At 38.3% G+C, this 25016-nt stretch overlaps 1 protein-coding gene across 2 annotated transcripts in view; it reads left to right on the top strand.

The window, feature by feature from the left end:
• Positions 1–16433: 16433 nt before the first annotated feature.
• Positions 16434–25016, top strand: part of UBE3C (ubiquitin protein ligase E3C) — a 176253-nt gene continuing 167670 nt past the window's right edge. For both annotated transcript variants that reach the window (XM_051963013.1, XM_051963012.1), the window contains exon 1: positions 16434–16532. In XM_051963013.1, coding sequence (XP_051818973.1) covers positions 16467–16532 — 66 coding nt within the window. In that variant the 5' untranslated portion in view covers positions 16434–16466. The remainder of the gene's footprint in view (positions 16533–25016) is intronic.

Genomic DNA, 25016 nt, shown 5'->3' with positions numbered 1-25016 from the left:
TCCCCAGTAGCCACTAGCAGGTTGCTCCTGTAACAAATGGCACCCAAACAGAGACACAAAAAAACCCCACAAGAAATAAAGAAGCAGCATTGCTGGAGAGCTGCTTGTGAATAGGATCCTTCTAGGAGAGTTCCTTTAGTAACCTTTGGGGAAGGAAAGGGAAAAGAGACCGGGTAAGGCTTTTCAGTCGGGTAATTAAAATGGACAACACATCAAAGGGCTGAGCCAGGAGACTGATAATCTTGTGAAAAATGCCGACTCTGACTACAATCCTACTTCTCCTTTTGTCAGAAAGTTTGCCTCCATGATGAACTATTATAATGTTAGAGCAAATGACATCTCACAAGATTCAACATCTGCTACAGCATCTCACCCTGCAACCATTTCAGAGGAATAGGAAAGAAAAGATTTTGTTAGTGCTGTTTGCATTCCTCAGCATATGGACTCAGATAACAGCTGCTTCACAATATTGGACAAACTTATTGATCATGTTGTTGGGGGGGAAATAATCATGTTCCCATAAAACAAAAAATGGGGAATTGTTAAGGACTTTAATTGTTAAAGTGTGAAGAGGTAGGTCAATTCTCCAAAAGCCCCCCACACCTGTGAATCATAATTCCTCTGAAGGAATTGTAAATCAGCCTTTACTGATGTAGATGTTGCTTGTAGATTGGGAATAAAATAAATTGGAGGACAAGAGAGAAGAGGAGAAAAGTCAGACAATCCAATTGTCTCTCAGTCACTAGCCAGTTGCTCCCATTAACAATTCAGCCATTCCAGAGACCTATTTGAACAATACCCAAAGGGCTATAAAACTATTGAAACAGCAGTCTCATTACTGCGTCTGTGTCCTAAAGAAATGATAAAAAAGGGAAAAGGACCTGTATGTACAAAAATGTTTGTAGCAGCTTTTTTGAAGTGGCAAAGAACTAGACATTGAATATATGCTCATCATTTGGGGAGTGACTGGATAAACTGTGATGTGAATGTAAAAATATTATTGTTCTATAAGAAATGATGAGCAGACTGATTTCAGAAAAGCCTGGAAAAATCTACATGAACTGATGATGAGTGAAGTAAGCAAAACCAGGAAAACATTGTATACAGTAATAACAAGATCAACTGTGATGGACTTGCTTCTTCTTGACAATGCAAGGATGATTCAAGAGGCAAAGCATAGTATTTTCACCTTTTTTTTTTTTCTTTATTATGGTTCCCTGTCCCTACCTTTTGGTCTGATTTTTCTTGTACAACAAGACAAATATGGAAATATGCTTAAAAGGATTGCATTTATTTAACGGGTATCAGATTGTTTACTGTCTTGGGGGGGAGAGTGATAAGGGAGGGAGAGAGAGAGAAAAATTTAGAATAGAAAGTTTTGCAAAAATGAATGTTGAAAACTATCTTTTGGAAAAATAAAACAAAAGAAAGAAGGAAGGAAGGAAGGAAGGAAGGAAGGAAGGAAGGAAGGAAGGAAGGAAGGAAGGAAGGAAGGAAGGAAGGAAGGAAGGAAGGAAGGAAGGAAGGAAGGAAGGAAGGAAGGAAGGAAGGAAGGAAGGAAGGAAGGAAGGAAGGAAGGAAGGAAGGAAGGAAGGAAGGAAAGAAGAAAAAGAAAGTGGCCTATATTGTAGTCTGAGAACTGCTGGAGGTAGATGTCTGCCCCTGAGAAAAGTTGAGGGGTTGATTTGATATGTATGGCCTAGGGTAGGATCCTCTTAATTCAGTCTTACCATTGTATTATTTCCTTTCTGAACAGGAAATTTCCCCACCTACTTAGTCTGGTTTCTTGATACCCTATTACTACATGATTAGCTAATAGATATGACTCATGTCTAGAATGAAACTAAGCCAGTTTTTTTCTTGTTATAGTATATGTCACATCAGTCTGTACTCTTGAAGGAGGAGTCTTAATAATTATTTCCCATCTTTACTTTTATAACAAATTTTTAAATACAGGACAAGTGAGCAATAGAACCTTTATAAGTACAATACTAAATCCAATAGATTTATACTGGAATAAATTTGAGTTATTATAATACAACTCAAGTATGAAAAAACTTATAACTTTAATCTATACTTGTGTTCAGATTATGCTATAGGATAATAGCTTCCAAAAGAGGATATTATACAAAGTAATAAGGCAAAGATATAATGTAAAATTTTTTGATAAAATGGAAAAATAAATTTTGAGAAAGTAACAGGATTAGATTGTTTTCTCTGAAAACTATATGCATAAGTATATGATTGATTTCTAAATGTATCTAGTAGGGAAATTCAGTTTTGAGTATGTTTTAGTAATAATTCTTTTATTGAATTATTGAATTAAGGATTTTACATATTACATTCACAATTGTAAAAAAGAACAAATATTTTTCTATTTTTAAAGTAACTGTAATAATTTTAAAAGATAGAAGAGTTAATTTTGTTAGTTAGATCCTCATTTTTTTTTTTTTTAAGATTCTTATATCAGGTACAAAGTTTAGGTAAAGATAAAAACAGCAGTATATAAGAAAATTTCTAAAGTCTCAGGTGAATTATGGGTTCTTAATTTGATGTTCTTTTTTATAGCTCTATAGTTAATGGTTAGCTCCATTAGAATTGATCTGGTTTTCAACACATAGAAAACTAAATACAGTAGGATGTATTAAATTATATTACTTTGTTACTAGCAGATTTTAACAGAATTATTTAGGAATTTCTACAAGTAAATTGGAACCAGAAAAACAGGACCCCATTCAGAGCTACCTTGAGAACAACACCTATTCAAAATGTACCAGAGAAGATATTCAGTAACTAGAGATGACTATATAATACACCTGGGATTCACGCTGTGTTGTTTAAATGGATACTGGGAGTGAATTACTAGGATACAAAGAGACTGAATGTTAGTTAATATTGATCATCACTGTACTGTTTTGATTTTCTGTTTTATGCTTTTGTTTTGAGTTTTCTTGATTACCTTGGTGACATGTAAAATTCTCTCCTCAAATTAGTCCATGGTCAAACTTATGAATAGTTGGATCTACAGTCTGACCTATATAAGCCTGATTAGATTTGATTTATAGGTAAGTCATCAATGGTGGAAGTGGGTTGCTACTCCTCCATGAATCAAAAGGAGGGAGTGAAGCAATTGAGGGGATTTAAATCTGTCTTCCCTTATATTTGGGATCTGGTGCTGGTTCAAACTTTTTAGGCAATTGACATGCATTCCTTACTAAATCCATATGTTTGTAAACTTGAGCCTTTGTTTCCTCAGTCATTTAATTTTTACACTGGTCAAAAATCATCAGCAGCTCACTAAGTCCTGTAATATAAAAATATGGGGGCCCTAGAATCAGGAAAACCAGAGTTCAAGTCTGGCCTCAAGCACTCACTAGCTATGTGATCCTGGGCAAATCATTTAACACCATTTGCCTTGATTTCCTCTTCTGTCAAATAAGCTGGAGAAGGAAATGGCAAATTACTCCAGTATCTTTGCCAAGCAAATCTCAGATGGCGTCACAGAATGTCAGACCGAAAGCACTCAACAGCAATAAATATCTTATTCCATAACCCATTTCCAATTTGCCTTTCTTGCCTTGGAAATTACATAGCATATCTCTTTACCCAAAATATTCCAGTCAACCAGGACTCCAATCATGATGATTTTGTATCTCTCAGTATTCTCATAAGATTGTTCTCATGCACAGAATAAATTGCCTTTCAACTACTTTTCTTCAGAATCATTTTGAATGGGACCAGGTGAAATTTTCTCAAAAAGTCTGTGAGATGAAGTAAATCAGACCTTAGGTCCAAATTGTAGGAAGTCACATGATCTATTAGGCCTAGAGTTCTCCAGGGCAAGAAAGGCCAGACCCTAGGAAGTGACAGGAAGTGATGTGACTCACAGGAAGCAGACAACATTGGTAAGAAATTTCAAGTAGTTGTAAGCCAAATAGTCAAGTAAAAATGAGAAGCATCATTTAAGTTAAAGTATGCAAGCATTAAAAAAAAAAAAAACATTGGTGACCATTGGTCAATAATAATTACTTCCTTTTTAGTCCATCCAATGAAAAGACTTGTGTCTTTTGCCATTTAACCAGCTTTACTATTTCCAGCTTGCCAGGTCAAGCACATGCTGGGAGATGGGAGCTGATATCTGCCTGCGCATGCTTAGGCCTCTCTTTGCAAGGACTGAATAAATGCTTTCTCTTTGTATCTTAAGATATTTCTGATTGGTTAATTTGGGCAAGGGGATCTAGCATCTGTCCCATACAGTTTATGGGGGCTTATCCAGGATCTGTGACTTCTCGGAGAGATGGCTAGGATTCTGATTCATGGCAGCTACCAGGTTGGATTTTCTCTGACTGTCTTTGGGATCAGACCCTGAGCCTCCCTCTCTGTGGAGTATGGGCCTGAAGAGAGGCACCCAGATACAAATAAGAGCCTAAGTCTCTGAAGAAGAAGCCTGAGGGCAAGTAGCCAGTCAGGTAACTTATGCATGCATAAGGGGTAGGAAGGGCTTATATATTATATTATGTGTATCCTTGGGCTGTCCTTATGTGGAAGTGGACCCTGGGATCATCAAGGCTTTGTGAGCTAGTGTCAAAGGGTGAGCCAGAAGGATGTCCTGATAAATGGCACAGAACAGGAGCACTCCAGTTGACTGAGGGAAGAAGCCAACTTCTTCCACCCTTGAAGGTCCGGGTTGAAAGGTCAGCTCTGTGTTTTACAGGAATTCAAGCCATCAGATTGAATACTCTCCCCAGAGAAACTTCTTCAAGGGGTAGCAGCTAGTAGGGGACCCTGGGATCATCAAAGGAAGGGAGCAGTCCAATTCAAATCTTCAGAGCAAAAATGCACTAAAAGAAATATTTCTGTTGTATGTGGGGAAGGGAATGGTCCTCTTCCATGTGATTTTTGTTTGTGTTTGAGTCTTTGTGCAAAATGCCTGTGTTACCTCTGTTCTGTGAGCTAGGTTTTGTTAAAAAGAGAAAAAGGCCTGACTTTTTCCTGTAGACTTCAGCTCTGGACAAGCTGAGAGTTGCAGAAAAAGTTAGTTAATTTTTGAGAGTAATGATTGAGAAGTTTGGCAACTGGTCTTTTCAAGATTCCAAAGTTCTTGGCATAAAACAAATGCTATATGAGTGTTAATTTCTTTACTGGATTTAATTGCTTCATATTTGATAACTTTTGCATGGGTTTTTAGATGTGGTCAACATACAATACCAACATTGAAATAAATGAATTTTGTGTGTGTGTAAAGTAATTTAGAAGCAAATTCAACTAAATTAAAGCTTCCTCAAGAAGGATAAAGCATAAAGAAAGTCTCTTTCTTTTTCTTATCCTTTCCCCATTTCCTGACTGCAGCAGGGACATGTGAGGTGAGAGGAAGAGAAAGAAATTATGCTCAATCAGTTTAGTGAAATTTGTTATTTGAGATATGATAGTAAAAGTAGTTTTATTTAAATTGTAATCCTTTTGCACTGACTTTGGGGAAAAATTTTTTATGATGAATCTCTTACAATTATATGAGACGATCACTATTAAATGGTATGTGCTAGAATTGTGAATTGGTTTACTTTAAGAACAAGATCTTAGGAATTTGTGTGCAAATGTTGAAAAATTATTACTGGAAATTTAAAGCTGTATTTAATTTGATTTTAAGTTAAAATATAAAACAAAGTTCTGGTAGCTTATCTTAGGAAAGGGTGTCAGATGTTTGTATTCCTTAATTAGATAATATGTTGCTTTCTAAAAATATATATTGGGTAATTTGTAAAAATTATGACCTGTGCTTTAAAATTTTGTCAGCTCTGCTGGATATTTGTATAAGTTATTATTATATTAAATCCCTTAGTGTGACATTGTTACGGTCCCATTGGAGTCCTGATTGAGGTATTTCTGCTGAACCAGTTCAGTTTCAGGAGGATAGCTCCTTTCCCATTCTACCATAATGGCCCTTCCCACTAGAGTTCTCTTATGTGGAGGGAACAGTATATTTAACCCACCCCAAGTATGTATGTATGTGTATATATATATATATTAGAGCCTAGGAACTGATCTAATTGTTCTGATAGACTCATCAGGTCTTCCATAAGTGGTTTCATCTCCTTAAAATTCCTCACCTCAGTAGTGCTAAGGGATGCATTAACAAACCCTAACTCCCCTTGGGCTAAGGGCACCTCTTTTAGTGAGTATATATGTGCCCAATCCTTTTACTAAATTCACTAAACTTTTTAAGTTGCTCTATTTCTCTCCTAAGAAGTCTAGGGGAAGGGGTAGAGGGAGTTAATAATTCCTTTGGAAGATTGCTAGGGTTGGAGGTGATTGGAGTTGGAGCAATAGAGGTGGGTTTGGTCTGAGGAGAAGAAGAAGCATATGGGGGAGGGAGAGAGAAAAGAGGGTCTTATGGGTATAATGGGACAGACTGTTGTTCTGCCTCCCCTCTCCCCCACTCCACCTGTATTCCTGACCTCACTTCTCACAGCTCTTTCAAGCTACTCAGAAAAATGGGATCCTCAATTGTTATAGGTAGAAGTTAGTATCTGTGCAAGAGTTGTGAGGACAATTTTAGCCTCTGTTGAGGTAGAATCCTTCTGATTCAGTTTCCCAGTGATATTCTTTTGAATAAGAACCCACCTAATTATTCCTGAGTCTGGCTTAAGGTGGAATTGTTACTACATGATCAATTGAAAACTGGGACAATTACTTGAAGTAAAACTGAATTAAAGATGCTTTATCCTGTATCATGAATGTGCTCTCAGCTCAAGACCTGAAGGAACAGTTTTGACACTATTTAAATCATATCCCTGCTTTTTTCTCTTATAGCAAATTTCTGTAATCAGAGCAAATGGTCTGTGGAAGATATGAGGTACAATACAAGTATATAGATGATATTTTGATTTGCAGTCCAGCCCTGGAGGATTCTCTGGCTAGAGCCATAAAATCTTTAACTTTCTTGCTTCCTGGGGTTAGAGCTTCTTTGTCTGAAGGCCCACTTTGCTAAGTATTTGGGGCCACCTCTCACCTTCTCTTTTACTCATTCGAGAAAGCAGATAATCTTAGCATGCCCTGATCAGGCCAAGGTTTTTAGGACTCTGAAAGCTAAACTAATATTCTGCCTAGGATTTTTTACACTGTACATTGATGGAAGGCAGAGCTTGGTCCTAAGGATCTCTGGAATCATATCTTAGACCCCTTGCTTACTTCTCAAAGATCTATGCTGACTTTAAATATGTTTTGCATGTTTTGCATGATCACGGGGCTATATGGAAAGAAAGAGGATTTTTGACAGCCAAACAATCTCCTATTAAGTATTCAAGGGAAACAATTACTGCAAGCTGTACATGGACCTAGAGAGGTTTCTGTTTCCTAAAGGAAAAGGAATTCATTTCAGGCCAAGGGAAACAAGCTTACAGATCAGCTGTCTGTGCTACTGCCTGTTTGCGCTTGATCATGCATGGTACCTAACTCCTAACTCCTGCATTCCCTCATATAGTTCCCAGGCAAGTAAATTCTGAAAGAAATATTAAAAAGGCCTACACATATGCCCCCTTGCAGGAACTTCAAACTGTTTTTGCTTTTATTAACACTTGTACTAATTGGGTAAAAGCCTTCCCTTGTAAGATTGAAAAGGGCTCTAAGGTTATTGCTAAAGGAGGTCATACTCACTAAAGCCATAATGTTCCACCCATTGCCCCTACTCCTTTAAGGAAACAAAAGCAGGAATTTGGGGAAAACATTCTTTGGTATTTATCCTAAGAAAAGCTGTTTGAATGAGAGGCATTCATGATAATCTCATTTTCTTCTCTCTCCCCTGCTCCCTTCCATCTTCCTCTGGGTGGGGTTCCTGGTTACTATCCCTAGTAACCTCCATAGTAACTCCGCTTTTGTTTATTCTGGTTTTTTTGCTCATATTTGGTTCTTGCATTTTTAATATACTTGTGAGATTTGTTTCTTCCAGACTCCAAGTCATGAAATTCCAACTACTTGGTCAACCTGAAATCACCTGATACCTGATTCTGACACTCAGCACCAGGCACTGCTGCTGAAGTCTATAAGTCACTTGTCTCCCCTCCTTAGTCTGGACCTTATTGGGCAGGGCCAGCTATACACCTCTTGTCAACCTGAAGCAGCTCCAGAAGATGAGACCTTTGATCCTTTGTCCCAAATGAATCTGGGTCTGGACTGCTTAAGGTGGGAATGATGCGACACAGTGCTGTAGTCCTATGGATAACTGGCTGCCAGTTGCCAATTGTTGGTCTGTGATGACTGGGTTTCCAAGACAGATAATGGGAAATGATGGTAGTGGAGTCTCTGATTCCTGCTCATTGCTTTAAGCAGCAATAGCCTGTCACTGGCTTGCTTATATGCTTAATCATAAGAATAGTTCAAGATTTCTTAGCTAAAGTGGTACCTGAAAGTGCAGGTGTTGGTTCTAAATGGTAGAGGACAGGTTACAGTTAATACTGAAGAGAGGGATGAGCCTGAAGGCCTGGGTCACAAAGATGTCCTAATGGAAGAGATATACCAGGATTGGTGTGAGAAATGTTCAAATGTTTGAAAAAGACGGGGACTGAGTGAGACCAAGTGAAGTTTTCTCAAAAAGTTTATGAGATGGAGTGGGTCAGACTTTAGGCCCAAGTTGCAGGAAGTCACATGATCTCTAGGCATAGAGTTTTCTAGAGCAAGAAAGGCCAGACTTTAGGTCCCAGCTTCAGGAAGTGACAGGAAGTAGCATGACTCACAGGAAGCAGACATTGGTGACCATTGATCAATAATGTCTACTTATTTTTTAGTTTATTTAATGAAAAGATGTGGATCTTTTGCTATTTAACCATCTTTACTATTTCCAGCTTGTCAAGTCTAGCAAATGTTGGGAGCTGAGATGCCTTCCGGGTGTGCTTGGCCCTCTCCCTGAAAGGACTAAATCAGTGGTTCTCAAACTTTTGTTTTCAGTGTCTTTATCCTATTAAAAATTATTGACGATCTCTCCAAAGCATTTTTGTTTATCTGGATTATATGTATAGACATTTACCATATTGGAAATAAAAACTATTTTTGAATTTGTAGACCCTCTAAAAGGGTTTCAGAGATCCCCAGGATTCTCTAGACTATATTTTGAGAACCACTGGACTAAATAAATGCTTAATCTTTGTATCTGAAGATGTCTCTGATTAGTTACTTTGGGTAAGGGGCTCTAGCACCCATCTCACACAATTTTCTTCCTTGAAGGCTTACATCAGCTACCAACTCTTACAGGAGTGGGCCTTTGTTTAAAAAAAAAAATGATTCCTATCATAAATCATCGAAGAGAAGATTTGACTTTAACACCACAAGGATATGCAATATATAAGCAGGGCTAAGCTTCTGTAGGAAAGTTCCATCTCTCTCCTATTTATATTATATACTTATACCAGAAATTTGTCTGATAGTTGGGAAGGATGTGGTAACTCTAGGTGAGTAGAACTGCTTTTGTCCTTGGGTGACCAGGAAGCTAAAGAGAGACTGGGGCCAATTAGTTTCCAGAGACACCACTGATTTTTTGTTGTTGTTGTTGTTGGGTTTTTTTTTTTTTTTTTTAGGAAAATGAATCCCTGTCCAGCGGAGCAGGGAAGGGGGGACGTTCTTAACTGTTTTTTGTATCATGGACCCCCTTCTCAGAATTGAAAAAAAAGTAACAATTGAAGGAAAAGCTAAATTTCAGCTGGAAGTTAATGAAAATAAACATGCAATCTCCTCTCTTTCCCAATTCCAAGACTCCAGGTTAAGAAACAAATAGAAAAAAGTAAGTTCCTAGGGGACAGTGTTCTTGTTTCTTTGTGTCTGCACTGCACATATTAAATCCTTTGTCCATATAAAACAAACCAAAAAGAAAAGCTGATCCTTATTAGGATTTGACCTCTCATTTATAAGAAGCAAAATATCTTACCAAGAACCTTATTGACTCGCTGATAGATGCTGGAAAGATTTTTTAAAACTTTTTATTTTCAAAATATAGGCCTAATGCATTCTCCAATTGATAAATGATCAAAGGATGTGAACAGATAGTTTTCAGATGAAGAAATTGAAACTATTTGTAGTCACATGAAAAGGTGCTTCAAATCACTATTGATCAGAGAAATGCAAATTAAGATAACTGCGAGATACTACTACATATTTGTCAGATTGGCTAAAATGACAGGAAAAAATAATGATGACTGTTGGAGGGGATGTGGGAAAACTGGGACACTGATACACTGTTAGGGAAACTGTGAACAGATCCAACCATTCTGGAGAACAATTTGGAACTATGCTCAAAAAGTTATCAAACTGCATACCCAAAGATCACAAAATAGAAAATTTTGATTATATCAAATTGAAAAGCTTTTGTACAAACAAAACTAATGCAGACAAGATTAGAAAGGAAGCAATAAACTGGAAAAACATTTTTACAGTCAAAGGTTCTGACAAAGGCCTCATTTCCAAAATATATAGAGAACTGACTCTAATTTATAAGAAATCAAGCCATTCTCCAATTGATAAATGGTCAAAGGATATGAACAGAAAATTTTCAGACAAAGAAATTGAAACCATTTCTAGCCATATGAAAAGATGCTCCAAGTAATTATTAATCAGAGAAATTTAAATTAAGACAACTCTGAGATACCACTACACACCTGTCAGACTGGCTAGGATGACAGGAAAAGATAATGCTGAATATTGGAGAGGATGTTGGAAAGCTGGGACACTGATACATTGTTGATGAAATTGTGAATATACCCAGCCATTCTGGAGAGTGATTTGGAATTATGCTCAACAAGTTATCAAACTGTGCATACCCTTTGATTCAGCAGTATTACTACTTGGCTTATATCCCAAAGAGATCTTAAAGAAGGGAAAGGGACCCACATGTGCAAGAATGTTTGTGGCAGTCCTCTTTGTAGTGTCAACAAACTGGAAACTGAATTCTCCATCAATTGGAGAATGGCTGAATAAACTATGGTATATGAATGCTATGGAATATTATAGTTCTGTAAGAAACTACTAACAGGATGATTTCAGAAAGGCTTGGGGAGACTTACATGAACTGACGCTAAGTGAAATGATCAGGACCAGAGACCATTATACACGGCAACAATTTATGACGATCAATTCTGACCGACAAGGTTGTCTTCAACATTGAGACTTGTGCAATGATGAAAAGAGCTATTTACACCCAGAGAGAGAACTGTGGGAACGGAGTGTGGAACACAACATAGCATTCTCACTCTCTCTGTTGTTATTTGCTTGCATTTTGTTTTTCTCAGTTTTTTTCTTTTTCTTCCTTCTTGATTTGATTTTTCTTGCGCAACAAGATAACTGTATACATTTGTATACGCACATTGGATCTAACATGTATTTCAATATATTTAACATGTATTGGACTACCTGCCAGATATGGCAGGGAGTGGGGAGAAGGAAGGGAAAATCTGGAACAAAAAGTTATGCAAGGGTCAATGTTGGAAAAATTACCCATGAATGTACTTTGTAAATAAAAAGCATATACGGGAAAACCGGGACACTGATGCATTGTTGGTGGAGTTGTGAATGAATCCACCATTCTGGAGAGCAATCTGGAATTATGCCCAAAAAGTTATCAAACTGTGCATACCCTTTGATCCAGCAGTGTTTCTACTGGGCTTATACTCCAAAGAGATAGTGAAGAAGGGAAGGGACCTGTATGTGCCAAAATGTTTGTGGCAGCCCTCTTTGTAGTGGCTAGAAGCTGGAAAATGAATGGATGCCCATCAGTTGGAGAATGATTGGGTAAATTGTGGTATATGAATGTTATGGAATATTATTGTTCTGTAAGAAATGACCAGCAGGATGAATACAGAGAGGCTGGGAGAGACTTACATGAACTGATACTAAGTGAAATGAGCAGAACCAGGAGATCATTATATACTTCAACAATGATATTGCATGAGGATATATTCTGATGGAAGTGGATTTCTTTGACAAAGAAATCTAACTCAATTTCAATTGATCAAGGATGGACAGAAGCAGCTACACCCAAAGAAAGAACACTGGTAAATGAATATAAACTGCTTGCATTTTTGTTTTTCTTCCCGGGTTATTTCTACCTTCTGATTCCAACTCTCTCTGTGCAACAAGAGAACTGTTCGGTTCTGCATACATACATTGTATCTATACTGTGACATATTTAACATGTATAGGACTGCTTGCCATCTGGGGGAGGGGGTGGAGGGAAGGAGGGGAAAAATCAGAATAGAAATGAGTGCAAGGGATAATGTTGTAAAAAATTACCCTGGCATTTCTGTCAATAAGTTATTTTAAAAAAATAAAATAAAAAGCATACACACACACACACATATAGAGAGAGGCATAAAGGCATAATGTTCACCATTCACTGTTGCAAAACCTTGTGTTTCAATTTTTTTTTCCCTCCCTTCCCCTAACTCTCCGGACATCAAAAGGGAACTGTGGCACAACAAACCCAAAAGGGATTCAGTCAAGATGACATGAGCCACAGATAGATTTATAGAACTTCTTCACCAGGACCTGATCACTGCTGTGAGCAAGAATCCCTCAGAAAAAAAATGGAGTAATTTTCAGTCAATAGAAGGGTGAGAAAAGTCATACTGGTGATGAGGTCCTTATTAACTAGGTGGGGTTGGCAGAGAAAGCCTTGAAATATTGATAAAAATACTTTCTAAGGCAAGCAGGGAAGGGCAATGATGGGGATCAGTTCAAAGTTATAGTCCCACCCTCTGTGAAAATTGTAGATAGTCACACCCTGCTGGGTCCAGTCAGAACTCCGTGTTATATCAAACCCCGAAGTTGAATTTCCTCTATAAATCTGTCTATGGCCCATGCCATCTTGGCTAAATCCTTCTTAGGTTAAGTTTTCCATAGCAGCATTCTGGCATATGGTGACTTTCTCTTCCCCTTCCCCCCCACCTCCTTTGCCCTAGCTCATGCCTCATGGTATCTTTCCTTTTTATAATTAACTTTTTTAGAGTGCTAAATCTCTCTTTGGATTTAGTCCTGCCAGTTAAAGGCATGTACCCACCTCATGGACTATTCCTTTTCTCCTAGTTAATTGTGAGATCCACTAAGGAACTTTTCCTTTCCATTGTTAATTTAAAAAATCTCTTTCCTTGCTAATTATATGCTCTCCCAACTTTATTTCATATTTACCATTCCTTGTTGTCTATTGATTCTCTTCCATGTGATGCTAATGGTGTGAGAATTGAGGTGGAGAATTCTCTGTTTGGTGATGTAGGTCCAATTGGAAAGAATTCAAAAACCCGAAAATCTGAGGCAAAAGGGAATTTTATTGGCGCTAAGAAGCCAGCTTTGCTAGGAAAGACTTCTCAGTGGGTAAGTCGGAAAATGGCAAAGGTTGTTAACCTCTCAGTGTTACTGAGAGGAAAATATCTTCATAGTGGGCAGGAGTCCTGCTAAGAAGAGAGCTTCATTGGCAAAGCATAATCCTACTTAGGACTTCTGCAGAGATCTGGAGTTCAGAATTGCCTTTTATTAGAGGTCTGAGGCTAGAGCTTCCATTCAAAATTGAATGAGAATCCCTCAATGCCCTGAGGCCTAGATTTTCAGGTGGAGATTTCCAACTGAATGAAACCACTTATCTTGATTCCCTGAAGGTAGGCCTCTCCCAGAGGAGAGTTTCTCAGAGTTCAACCCCATTTCTTCCCCCCAAAATTCAAGGGGACACAATTTGCATAACCTTCATTTTGTCTGTAATCTCTTCAAAATAAATCTATCTTTTGCCAAAGAGAATGGCTATTATAAATTCTTCATATGATTAAACTCCAACAATTGCTTTTTTCCTAAATGTCATCATCTGGTGACTAAACCTCAGTCTCATCATTTGCTGCTAGAAAGTGCTGACCTCCCAAACACATCATTTGGCTAGGAAGTGCTATCCTGAACATACTTGTGAAAAATAATACTCTGACCCTCCACAATGGCTGTGGTGAATGAACAAACCCAGGATGAGTGAAGCAGTTTAAACTTTTTAATATATTCCAAAACGCCATATGAATTTAAGCACACAACTCAGATATCAGAGCTAACTCCTCAGCGTTTCTACTGAAGCCCCTTCAGAAGTCTCACATGTCATTCTGATGTGGGGAAGATTAGTTTCTAAATTCCCATTCCCTCCTAGTGAATGTGACCTTAGACTCACAAATCCTGGTCTCTTTGAATTCCAATAGAAGATCCGGACCTGTCCCAGCCCCACCTGGATCTGAGCCAACTTTGGGGCTACACCCAAAAGCCCCTGGAGCTAAGTCTCCTATTATAAAAAGGCCACGCTGGGAACCCCTCTTTGCAGAGATTCCAAACATGGTCGCCATGTGAGGACCCTCTGTCCACTGGACCCTCTGTCCAGTGCCCTCCTTATCTCTATTTTCACCTATCTCCTTACTTCCAAACCTAATAATAAACCTCTTTTATCAATCTAGCTCTCGGGCCAATAAATGCTTTTATTGGGAACTCGGGCTGCTACTGGATCTCATTTACCGCTGTACCCTTGCGCCGAATCCAAGGGGGTTGCAGAGGAGCTTTGCTTGACTCCCTGTCCCCCAAACCTGACACTAGACCTTAACTAAACCCTAATTTCATTTAGGTACCCCAAATCTAGACCTCAACAATTCCATTCCCACCATATATACTCCTTAATATGTCCTTCCATTCCTGATCAAACATCCCATGTTCAAAGATGGCAATTAATCCCACCTTAAGGGTGTGTCAATTAATATACATGAGGTTCATTAAGCATATGTGCTTGCAAAAAGCTTTCCCCCCTCCAAAAAAAATGACAAGATTATCAGCTGGTTTTAGTCCTGGGCCTTATCAGAAATTTTGATCAATTCTATGAAAACCTACATTTTTTGAAATAACACCAAAAAAAGATATCACATTCTTTATAGGTGATTGGAATGCTAAAGCAAAAGATAATTGGAATAACAGTCAAGTTCAACCTCGGAATCCAAAGTGAAGCAGGGCAAAGATAAATAGAGTCCTGTCAAGATACTTAGTGGCCATAGCAAACACTTTTCTTTGAAAACCCAAAGATGACACCACAGATGGCTCTCACCAGATTGTCACGATCAAAATCAGTCTGACTGTATTCTTTGCGACCAAAAAAACTCTACATAGTGCCTTGTACATAACAGTCACTTAACAAACTGAATTGAATTGAAAAGGTTCTAAACTTTTTTGTTTGTGCCCAGGGCAGTCTGGCAGATCTCATTTCAGACTGTTTTTAAATGAATACAACAAAATACATTTTATTAAACATAAAATTAAGGATACGGACATATTTATATGTATACACTCAATGTATATATGAACAGTATAAATAAGCACATGCGCACATATACAAGCATCCCAGGCATATGCAAATTTGTGCAATACACACAATATATATCTTTATACATATGTATATTTATATACGATATATGTAAAAGCAGGCACACCTCTATGTACACATATGTATATATAATATCCATCTATCTGTCTATATGCATATATCCACCCGTCCATCCATAGCCATCCATACATGTATACCCATCTATCGGTCCATATATATGGTTTGGGGACCTTGACTTAATCCAGTATAGAAAGTTTCCCAAAAGGCTTACAACTGCACCAAGACTTTTGGGACACTGTGTGAGACACAGATGGGAAGTGAGGCCCGAACACGGGTAAAACAGAACCGATGGAACCAAGAGGATCCTGACCTTGAGGACCCCAGGCTCAGAAAAGCCGGCTCCCGTTTCCACGTGTCAGAGGTGCTAGCACGAGCCCACGGTTCTGGTCGAGGGCTTCAGCCCCTTACGTGCCTCCCGGGGACGCGCACGCCTGGGACGTGCTCTCGCCGGGTCGATTCCTTTGGCCTGCGCGGTGCGAGGATCGCCGTTGTCATCGATGGCGGGGGCGCGCTCGCTCGCCGGGCCGCGGGGCCGCGGACGGGAACTGCAGTCGGCGGCCATCTTCTTTCCCAAGCCGGCTGCTTCCTAGTGCGGCTTCGGGAGTCCGCCACCTCGGGTCTGGGTGCCCCGCGGCCTCGGTGGTGACCTATAGTGGTGGTGGCTACGGTGGCGGCCGGGGACGAGGGAGGGAAGAGAGGCGCCCTCAGCCCGGGTCACCGTTACTACCCTTTAGCGCGCTCACTCTCCCCCGACCCCCCCCCCAATTTCCTTCGGCCGCCCCCCAGCGGTCCCAGAGGGCAGAGAGAGAGAGGTGGGAGTCCCGGCTCCCTGACCCAGCCCCCTCGCTAGGCAGCCACAGCCCGTCCTCTCGTATCCTCGTATCGGGTCTTGGGCTGGGCGAGCTGAGCTGGGGTCCGCTACCCCCTCTCTCTGCCTTCCCCAGCCCCCGCGGCCACACCTGCCCTCTCCTCCCCGCCCCCCCCCGACCCTCCAGGCCGTGCGGGGGTCGCACCCACCTCCTCCTAGATGGGATAAGCTGTAAAGATGTTTAGCTTTGAAGGGGAGTTCAAAACCAGGCCCAAGGTGTCCCTTGGAGGTGCAAGTAGGAAGGTAAGAGACCTGCCTCTTCTCTCGGCCGCTTCTCCCCCTCTCCCTCTTTGCCCCTCTTCCCTCCTGTCCCCCGTTCTCCTTCCCCAGGAGTGTGTAACATCCCCAACCACGCCCCGCGTGTGCCGGCTTCGGGCTCGGGGGCTTGGGGCCCCTGAACTCGTGCCCTAGGTTCCCTCGCCCATCAGTGCTTTCCCCTTGGAGACACCTGAGGCCCCACCCCGAAGGTGATGGTCGGTGTGCCGGCCCTTGGCCGGAGGTCGCTGGCCCCATTTGTTCCGCCCCCCTCCCCCAATTCCCCCCCCCTTCCCAAAAACTGGGGCTTCCTCTTTGTTGTTAGTCATTGCACGGCTGGTTCCACTGTCTTAAGTTTTCAATCAGATGGAAAAAACTTCTAGTCACTAAGAGGCCGGCTTCCTTTCGTTTTGCTGTTTTTAGAGGGAAGATGTGAGTTTTTTAAAAAGGGTCAGAAGGAAGTGATTTGGCTGCATCGGTCTTGGGCCTTCTTAATAGCATTTTGCTGTTTTAGAGCGATCTATTAAGCTATTTTAAAAAGAGCAGCAAGAGAAGTAATTTGGTTTGAGTTTTATTTAGCTTTACTATTCTCATTGCCCTGTAGGGGAAGGTCAAAACCAACCGAAAATAGTTTTAGTTGGCACTTCCTAGGAATGGCAATCAATGGTTTCTATGTTGTCATCATAGGTGAGGAGCTGTTTATATCAGTAGTGATGCAACATTCTTCTATGATAGATTTAAAGAGGACATTAAAAACTCTTGAACACTAGGATTTTAAAACTGACAGTTTGAAGTTATGAAGTAATTCCATTAGAATCGGAGAATTTCTGTGCATTGCATTTTACAGACAGCAAGTATGCTTTTATTATAATCCTTGCTTTCGGTCTTAATTAAGCCACATTTTAAGTGTTTTTTTGCATCTCAAAGTTAAGAAATTTTTGTTTGTAGAGGTGGCAATTAGAAGAACATAACTTTTTAAGGGAACAAACATTAGGTATTTTTTGCAACTTTGACATCAAACTGTGATTGCTTTTTAAAATATCTTCAGTACAATAAATATCAGGCTTAACTGTGTGTAGAGTAGCAAAGCTATAATTTTAAGATACAAAGTTTAGATTAAGCTTGGTCCATTTCCTCCTGGAATTTATAGTCTAATAGAGGATACAACCCTAAACAGCTGGAATTGCATTAAAGTTGCAAGACAAAGTGCAGTGTGGAATTTGAGGAGTAATACTGTTAATGCTTGTTTGGGGATCTGGAATGACTTCTAGTTGGAGCAGACGGTTGAGTTGGGCTTTAAAGGATGCAACAAGTTAGGGAAACTTTGTGGGGGTGGGGAGTGGGATAGCAGCATGAGCAAAGGTACCCAAGTAGAATGCAGCCAAGTTGGAGTGGGGGTGGGTGCCAGACTGCAGAGTGGTTCTTTTTGGCTAAAATGTAGAATTCACAGAGATGGGGTTTAAATTAAACAGTCAACAAACATTTATTATGTAGCTACTCTGGACCAGGCATCTGGGCATACAAATAGAAATAATAAAACTCGCTACTTTTGGGCAGCTAGTTGGTGTTCTGGAAGACTCCTATTCCTGAGTTCAAATCTGGATTTATACACTTACTAGCTGTGTAATCCTGGGCAAGTCACCTGATTTTGCTTTCCTCGGGTTCCTCATCTGTAAAATGAACTGGAGAAGCTAATGGCAAACGACTCTTTGCCAAAAAACCAAACCAAATCAAAACCAAAATCAATGCAACAAAATGGGCTCAGGAAGGGTCTGATATGATTGTATAGCAACACACACACACATATATATATATATATATATATTACTTGCACATATGCCTTTTGGACATTTTGAGCTGTCCAAAGCAGAACTCATTCATTTTCCTGCCAAGCTTATTCATTTCTTTGGAGAGCCATTTCTGCTCAGGAGCAATTAGGTGGCAAGATTGACTGAGCAAGGAGTCAGGAAGACTTGTGTTCAAATTCAGCCTCAGACATTCACTGTCTCTCAACCCCGTATCCTGTATATTGCCAAGGTTTGTCGATATCTACTGGTAAACCTCCTTCTCTTCTGATATTTGCCATCACTCTCATGTAAGCCCTCATCACCTCATTCCTTGCTGTTAATGTAACTCCACTACTTCATAAACTCTAGGGGCCTATTACTGTCCCCTAGAACAAATACAAAATAATGTGGCACTCAAAAGCTAGTCCCCACCTACCTTTCCAGGTTTACTCCCAACTCTGTCACCATATGCTTTGGCTTCCAGGCTGTACCTTGCCTTTGGGCATTTATTTTCCAAGGGTCTATGTTGGGATCTCAGGATTCCATCACTGCCCTGGCTTCCTTTAAGTCTCAACCTTCTGGAAACTTTCCCTATTCCTTTTAATTCCCTGCTTTCCCTCTTACTTATTTCCTATTTATTTTGTATTTTTGTATGTATATGTATATATTTATTGCCTCCTCATTAGATTGTAAGATCCTTGGGAGCAGGGACTGTCTTTTTTCCGGGTGCTCAAAAGTAAGTGCTTAATTAGTGGTTAATGAATTACTGTGTGACCTTGGGCAAGTCACTTAGCTTGTTTGCTCCAGTTTCCTCTACTGTTAAGTGGTAATCATAATAAGTCCTACCTTCAAATAAATAAGACAATATTGTAAAGTGTTTAGTAGGCTATACACTATTATAAATGCTATTATTATTTATCAAGATACTGCCATCCAGTCACCTTGGCATTATCCTTTACTTCTCATTTTGTCATCACCATCCATCTGCAATCAGTTGCCAAGCTTTGTGATTTCTAACTCTACATCATGTCTCAAATTTGACTCCCTTCCTTCATGTTTATACAACTGCCACTTTAGTTCAGGCTTTTATCATCTCTACAATTCTAATTGACCTTCAGGTCTCAAATGTTTCTCCATTCCACTTCCCATTCACACAGCTCACCAAATGTACTCCTTAAGAACGTGTCTGGTCTTGCCACAGTCTTTACTCAATAAACTGAATAGTTTGCTCATTCACAGTTTGTCTCCAGTCTACCTTTCCAATCTCTTATACACTGTTCTCCTTTACAAACACAATAATCAGTTAATATGGCTTTCTTGATAGTTTTTTTTCTTTTTAAAAAAATTATTATTATTATTATTATTATTTATTTTATTTAATAATAACTTTATATTGACAGAATCCATGCCAGGATAATTTTTTTTTACAACATTATCCCTTGCACTCATTTCTGTTCCGATTTTTCCTCTCCCTCCCTCCCCTAGATGGCAAGCAATCCTATATATGTTAGATATGTTGCAGTATATCCTAGATACAATATATGTTTGCAGAACTGAACAGTTCTCTTGTTGCACAGGGAGAATTGGATTCAGAAGGTATAAATAACCCGGGAAGAAAAACAAAGATGCAGATAGTTCACATTCGTTTCCCAGTGTTCTTTCTTTGGGTGTAGCTGCTTCTGTCCATCATTTATCAATTGAAACTCAGTTAGATCTCTTTGTCAAAGAAGTCCACTTCCATCAGAATACATCTTCATACAATATCGTTGTCGAAGTGTATAATGATCTCCTGGTTCTGCTCATTTCACTTAGCATCAGTTCATGTAAGTCTCGCCAAGCCTCTCTGTATTTATTCATCCTGCTGGTCATATACCACAATTTACCCAGCCATTCTCCAATTGATGGGCATCCATTCAATTTCCAGTTTCTAGCCACTACAAACAGGGCTGCCACAAACATTTTGGCACATTACAGGTCCCTTTCCCTTCTTTAGTATTTCTTTGGGATATAAGCCCAATAGAAACATTGCTGGATCAAAGGGTATGCACAATTTGATAACTTTTTGGGCATAATTCCAGATTGCTCTCCAGAATGGTTGGATTCGTTCACAACTCCACCAACAATGCATCAGTGTCCCAGTTTTCCCACATCCCCTCCAACATTCATCATTATTTTTTCCTGTCATCTTAGCCAATCTGACAGGTGTGTAGTGGTATCTCAGAGTTGTCTTAATTTGCATTTCTCTGATCAATAATGATTTGGAACACTCTTTCATATGAGTGGTAATGGTTTCAATTTCATCATCTGAAAATTGTTCATAACCTTTGACCATTTATCAATTGGAGAATGGCTTGATTTCTTATAAATTAGAGTCAGTTCTCTATATATTTTGGAAATGAGGCCTTTATCAGAACCTTTAACTGTGAAGATGTTTTCCCAGTTTGTTGCTTCCCTTCTAATCTTGTTTGCATTAGTTTTGTTTGTACAAAGGCTTTTAAATTTGATATAATCAAAATTTTCTATTTTGTGATCAGTAATGGTCTCTAGTTCATCTTTGGTCACAAATTTCTTTCTCCTCCACAAGTCTAAGAGATAAACTATCCTATATTCCTCTAATTTATTTATAATCTCATTCTTTATGCCTAGGTCATATGACACCCACTGGAAAGCATTCTTGATTTCCCCAGGATTGTTATGAGTTTGTTGTTCATTCATTCCTCTCTAATTGGGTCCCTGAGACAAACTGTTGATGGGGGTTTTCTTGGTAAACATCCTAGAATGGTTTACTATTTCCTTCTTCAATTTTATGTGGGCAATAGTTAAATGACTTGTCCAGGGACACACAGTTAATGTCTGAGGTCAAATTTGAACTCTGTTCTAGTGCTCTATCCATTATCCACAACTCTACCTATCTAGATGCTCCAGGATAGTCTGTATAAAGACATCTCAAATTCAACATGTTTAACAAACTCAAACTCTTTTCTCCTCAACCCTTACCTTTTTCCTAAGTTGTTTTTCTGTTGAGGACCACTTTTTTTTTTTTTCTCAATTGTATTTTATTTTCCAAATACATGTAAAGATAGTTTTCAGCATTCATTTTTGTAAGATTTTGCATCTCCCATTTTTTCTCCTTTCCTCTCTTCCTTCCATCCCCAAGACAGCAAACAATCAGAGATATAGTTTGTACATGTTAAACCTATTTCCATATTTGGAAAACCACTTATTGGTCCTATTACTCAGGCTTTGCAATTTCTGTCATCCATTCTAACTTGCTATATCATTATCTTTTGCCTTCATTCCTTTCTCTTCACTCAGTCTTCATTGTAGCTTATGTGCTATAACCTCTACCTGGCCTTTCTAGTAACATCCTAATTGATCTCTATTTCTAATCTCTCTTCCAATCCATCCACACACCAGCCAAAGTGATAGTCCTCAAACATAGGTCTAATCACATCAGTAAGTTGATCAGTAAGTACCTCAGTAAGGGAGCGGCTCCCAAATGCCAAAGGGTCAAATGCAGGCTTCTCTGTTTAATATTTCAATTAAAAAAAAACATTTCTTCCAAAACATGTGAAAACAATTTTTAACATTTGTTTTTTAATATTTTGAGTTTACAATTCTCTTTCCCTGTCCTTGAGACGTTAAGCACTTTTGATATAGATTACACATGTTCCCTGTTAGTCATGTTGCAAAAGAGAATAGACTGTTCCACTCCCCCCTCCAAAAAAAACAATAAAAAGAAAATTTATATATATGTATATTCTATATACACACATGTATGTGTGTGTATATGTGTGTAACGTTTAGGTCCTTTAAAAAAAAAAAAAAAACTGCGATATATTCCTAGTAGTGGTATTAATGATTTAGAGAATTTACCCCAAATGTTCAAAGACCTGTGATAAGACATTCTGAGCTCAAATTGGTTTGATCAGCTGCAGTTGGACACACACCATAACTTGACTCTAACATAGTGATCTAATTTTGGTCCTCTTAGAGAATGGACAGCAACTAACTGTTGTTGAGTCAAAGGGTGTGCATAATTTATAATCCTTTGGACATAGATCCAAATTGCCTTCCAAAATGGTTAGATTAATACACAATTCTACTAACAGTGCTTTAGTGTCTCAGTTTTTTTTTTTTTTTTTTTTTTTTTTGCATCTCTAACATTTGTCATTTTCCTTTTCTATTTTGTTAGCTAATTTGATAGATGTGAGGTAGGTGGTACCTCAAATTTGAATTTCTCTAATCAATAGTGATTTAGAATATTTTTTAAAAATTGTTTAAAGGATTGTACATGTTCAACTCATATCAGATTGGTGTTTTGGGAAGAGGGAGAAAAAAAATTGGAACACAAAATCTTACAGAAATGAATCTTAAAATCGATCTTTATGAGAATTTGAAAAAAAATTACTATTGAGGAAACAAGTAAAAAAGAATTTTTATTTAGTATTTTAATTTTCCCATTACATGTATAACAATTTTAATTTATTTTAAAAACTTTGAATTCCAAATTCTCTTCCTTGCTTCATTCCCTTCTCCCCCACCCCATTGAGAAGGCAAGCAATTTTATACAAGCTATACATGTGCAGTTAAATAAAACATTTTCATAATTGTCATGTGAAGGAAAACAGACCAAAAAGAACTACAAACAAAAAACATCAAATCTCAAGAAAAATAAAGACAATTTTTGAAAGTATATTTCAACCTTCATTCAGATACCATGAATTATTTGGGTATGGGAAGCATTTTTTCATCATAAGTTTTTTCAGAATTGTCTTAAATCATTCACTGTATTGCTGAGAATAGCTAAGTCATTCATAGCCTACCATCTTACAATGTTGTTGTTACTTTGTACACAGTGCATTTCACTTTGTATCAGCTTATGGAAGTCTTTTCCAGGTTTTTCTGAGAGCATCCTGTTCTCTCCCCTCTTCCCTATCCCCTCTCCCCATTTAATAGTTTATTTTTTCCAATTACATGTAAAGATAATTCACTTTTATGAGATTTTGAATTCCATTTTTTAAAAATTTTTCTCTTTCCCTCTCTCTAAGATGCCAAGTGATCTGATATAGGTTATACATGTACAAGCATGTTAAACATTTCTACATTAATCATGTTGTGAAAAAAGAAAGAAAAAAAAGTGAAAATAGTGTACTTCAATATACATTCAGATTTTATAGTTCTTTCTCTAGATGTGGATAGCATTTTCCATCATGAGGCTTTTGGAATTGTCTTGAGATGAATCCTTATCTTAACTGAGAAGAGCAAAGTCTGTCAAAGTTGATCATTGCACAATGTTGCTGCTATTGTGTACAATGAATGTTCTGGTTCTGCTCATTTCATTCATCATCAGTACATGTAAGTCTTTTCCAGGTTTTTCTGAAATCTCATTCTTTCTTATAGTACAGTAGTATTCTATCACAGTTAAATATCACATTTTGTTCAGCTATTCCCCAGTTGGTGGGCATCTCCTCAATCTCTAATCTTTGCTTCCCAAAAATAACTGTTATGAGTATTTTTCTCTATGTAGGTCCATTTTTGTTTTTTGGCTCTTTGAGAATGCAGTTCTAGTAGTGGCATTACTCTTTGGACAAAGTTCCAAATTATTCTACAAAATGGTTGAATCAATTTACAACTCCATCAATGAAACAGTATTGTTTCATTTTTTCCATATCCCCTCCAACATTTGTAATTTCCTTTGCTGCTCTATTAGCTAATGTAATAGCTAAGAGGTGGTACCTGAGAATTGTTTTAATTTGAGTTCCTCCAGTCAATAAGATAGAACTTTTTTTTTAATATAGTTATTACTTTGATTATTACTTATCTGAAAATTGTTTATATCTTTTAAAAATTATATCTTTTGATCATTTGTGGAGAATAGCTCTTATTTTTAAATTTTTACTCAGTTCTGTTTGAGTGAGACATTTATCAGAGAAACCTGATTCAAATTTTTTTCAATTGCTATTGCTCTGTTTCTCTCCATCCTATTTCCCCCTCTATTTATTCTTTTCTCTTATACTGTCCCACCTCAAAAGTGTGTTTTTGTTGACTACTCTCCCTCAGTCTGCCCTCCCTTCTAACATCCCTCAACCCCATTCCCTTCTCTGCCTACTTTCCTGTAGGATAATGTATTTTTCTATACCCAATTGAGTGTATATGCATTTCTTCTTTGCGTCAATTTTGAAGAGTAAGATTTACTCACTCCCCCCCTTCCCCTCTACTATAAAAACTTTTTTTTTTGTCTCTTCTATATGAGATAATTTGCTCCATTTTACTCTCCCTGTCCCTTTATTCTCTTACATTCCTCTCTCACTTCTTAATTTTTGTTTTTGGTTTCATCATTTATTCAATTCATATCTGTCCCTTTTGTCCATATATACTCCTAATGCCCTAATAATGAGAAAGTTTTTAGGATTACAAGTATCCTCTTCTCATGTAGCAGTGTAAATAGTAAACCTTATTAAGGCTTTTATGATTTCCCTTCTCTGTTTACTATTTTATGCTTCTCTTGAGTCTTGTATTTGAAAATCAAATTTTCTCTTAATTTCTGATCTTTTTTTTCATCAAGAATATTTGAAAGTAAAGGAAAAAGGACCCATATATACAAAAATGTTTGTAGTAGTCCTTTTTGTAGTAGCAAAAAACTAGAAACTGAGTAGATCCCCATCACTTGGGGAATGGCTGA

The sequence above is a fragment of the Antechinus flavipes genome, chromosome 5 (genome assembly GCF_016432865.1).
Source record: "Antechinus flavipes isolate AdamAnt ecotype Samford, QLD, Australia chromosome 5, AdamAnt_v2, whole genome shotgun sequence".
NCBI classification, from domain to species: Eukaryota; Metazoa; Chordata; class Mammalia; order Dasyuromorphia; family Dasyuridae; genus Antechinus; species Antechinus flavipes.
The sequence above is the reverse complement of the archived record's forward strand: the minus strand, read 5'-3'. Positions and strand labels throughout refer to the sequence as shown.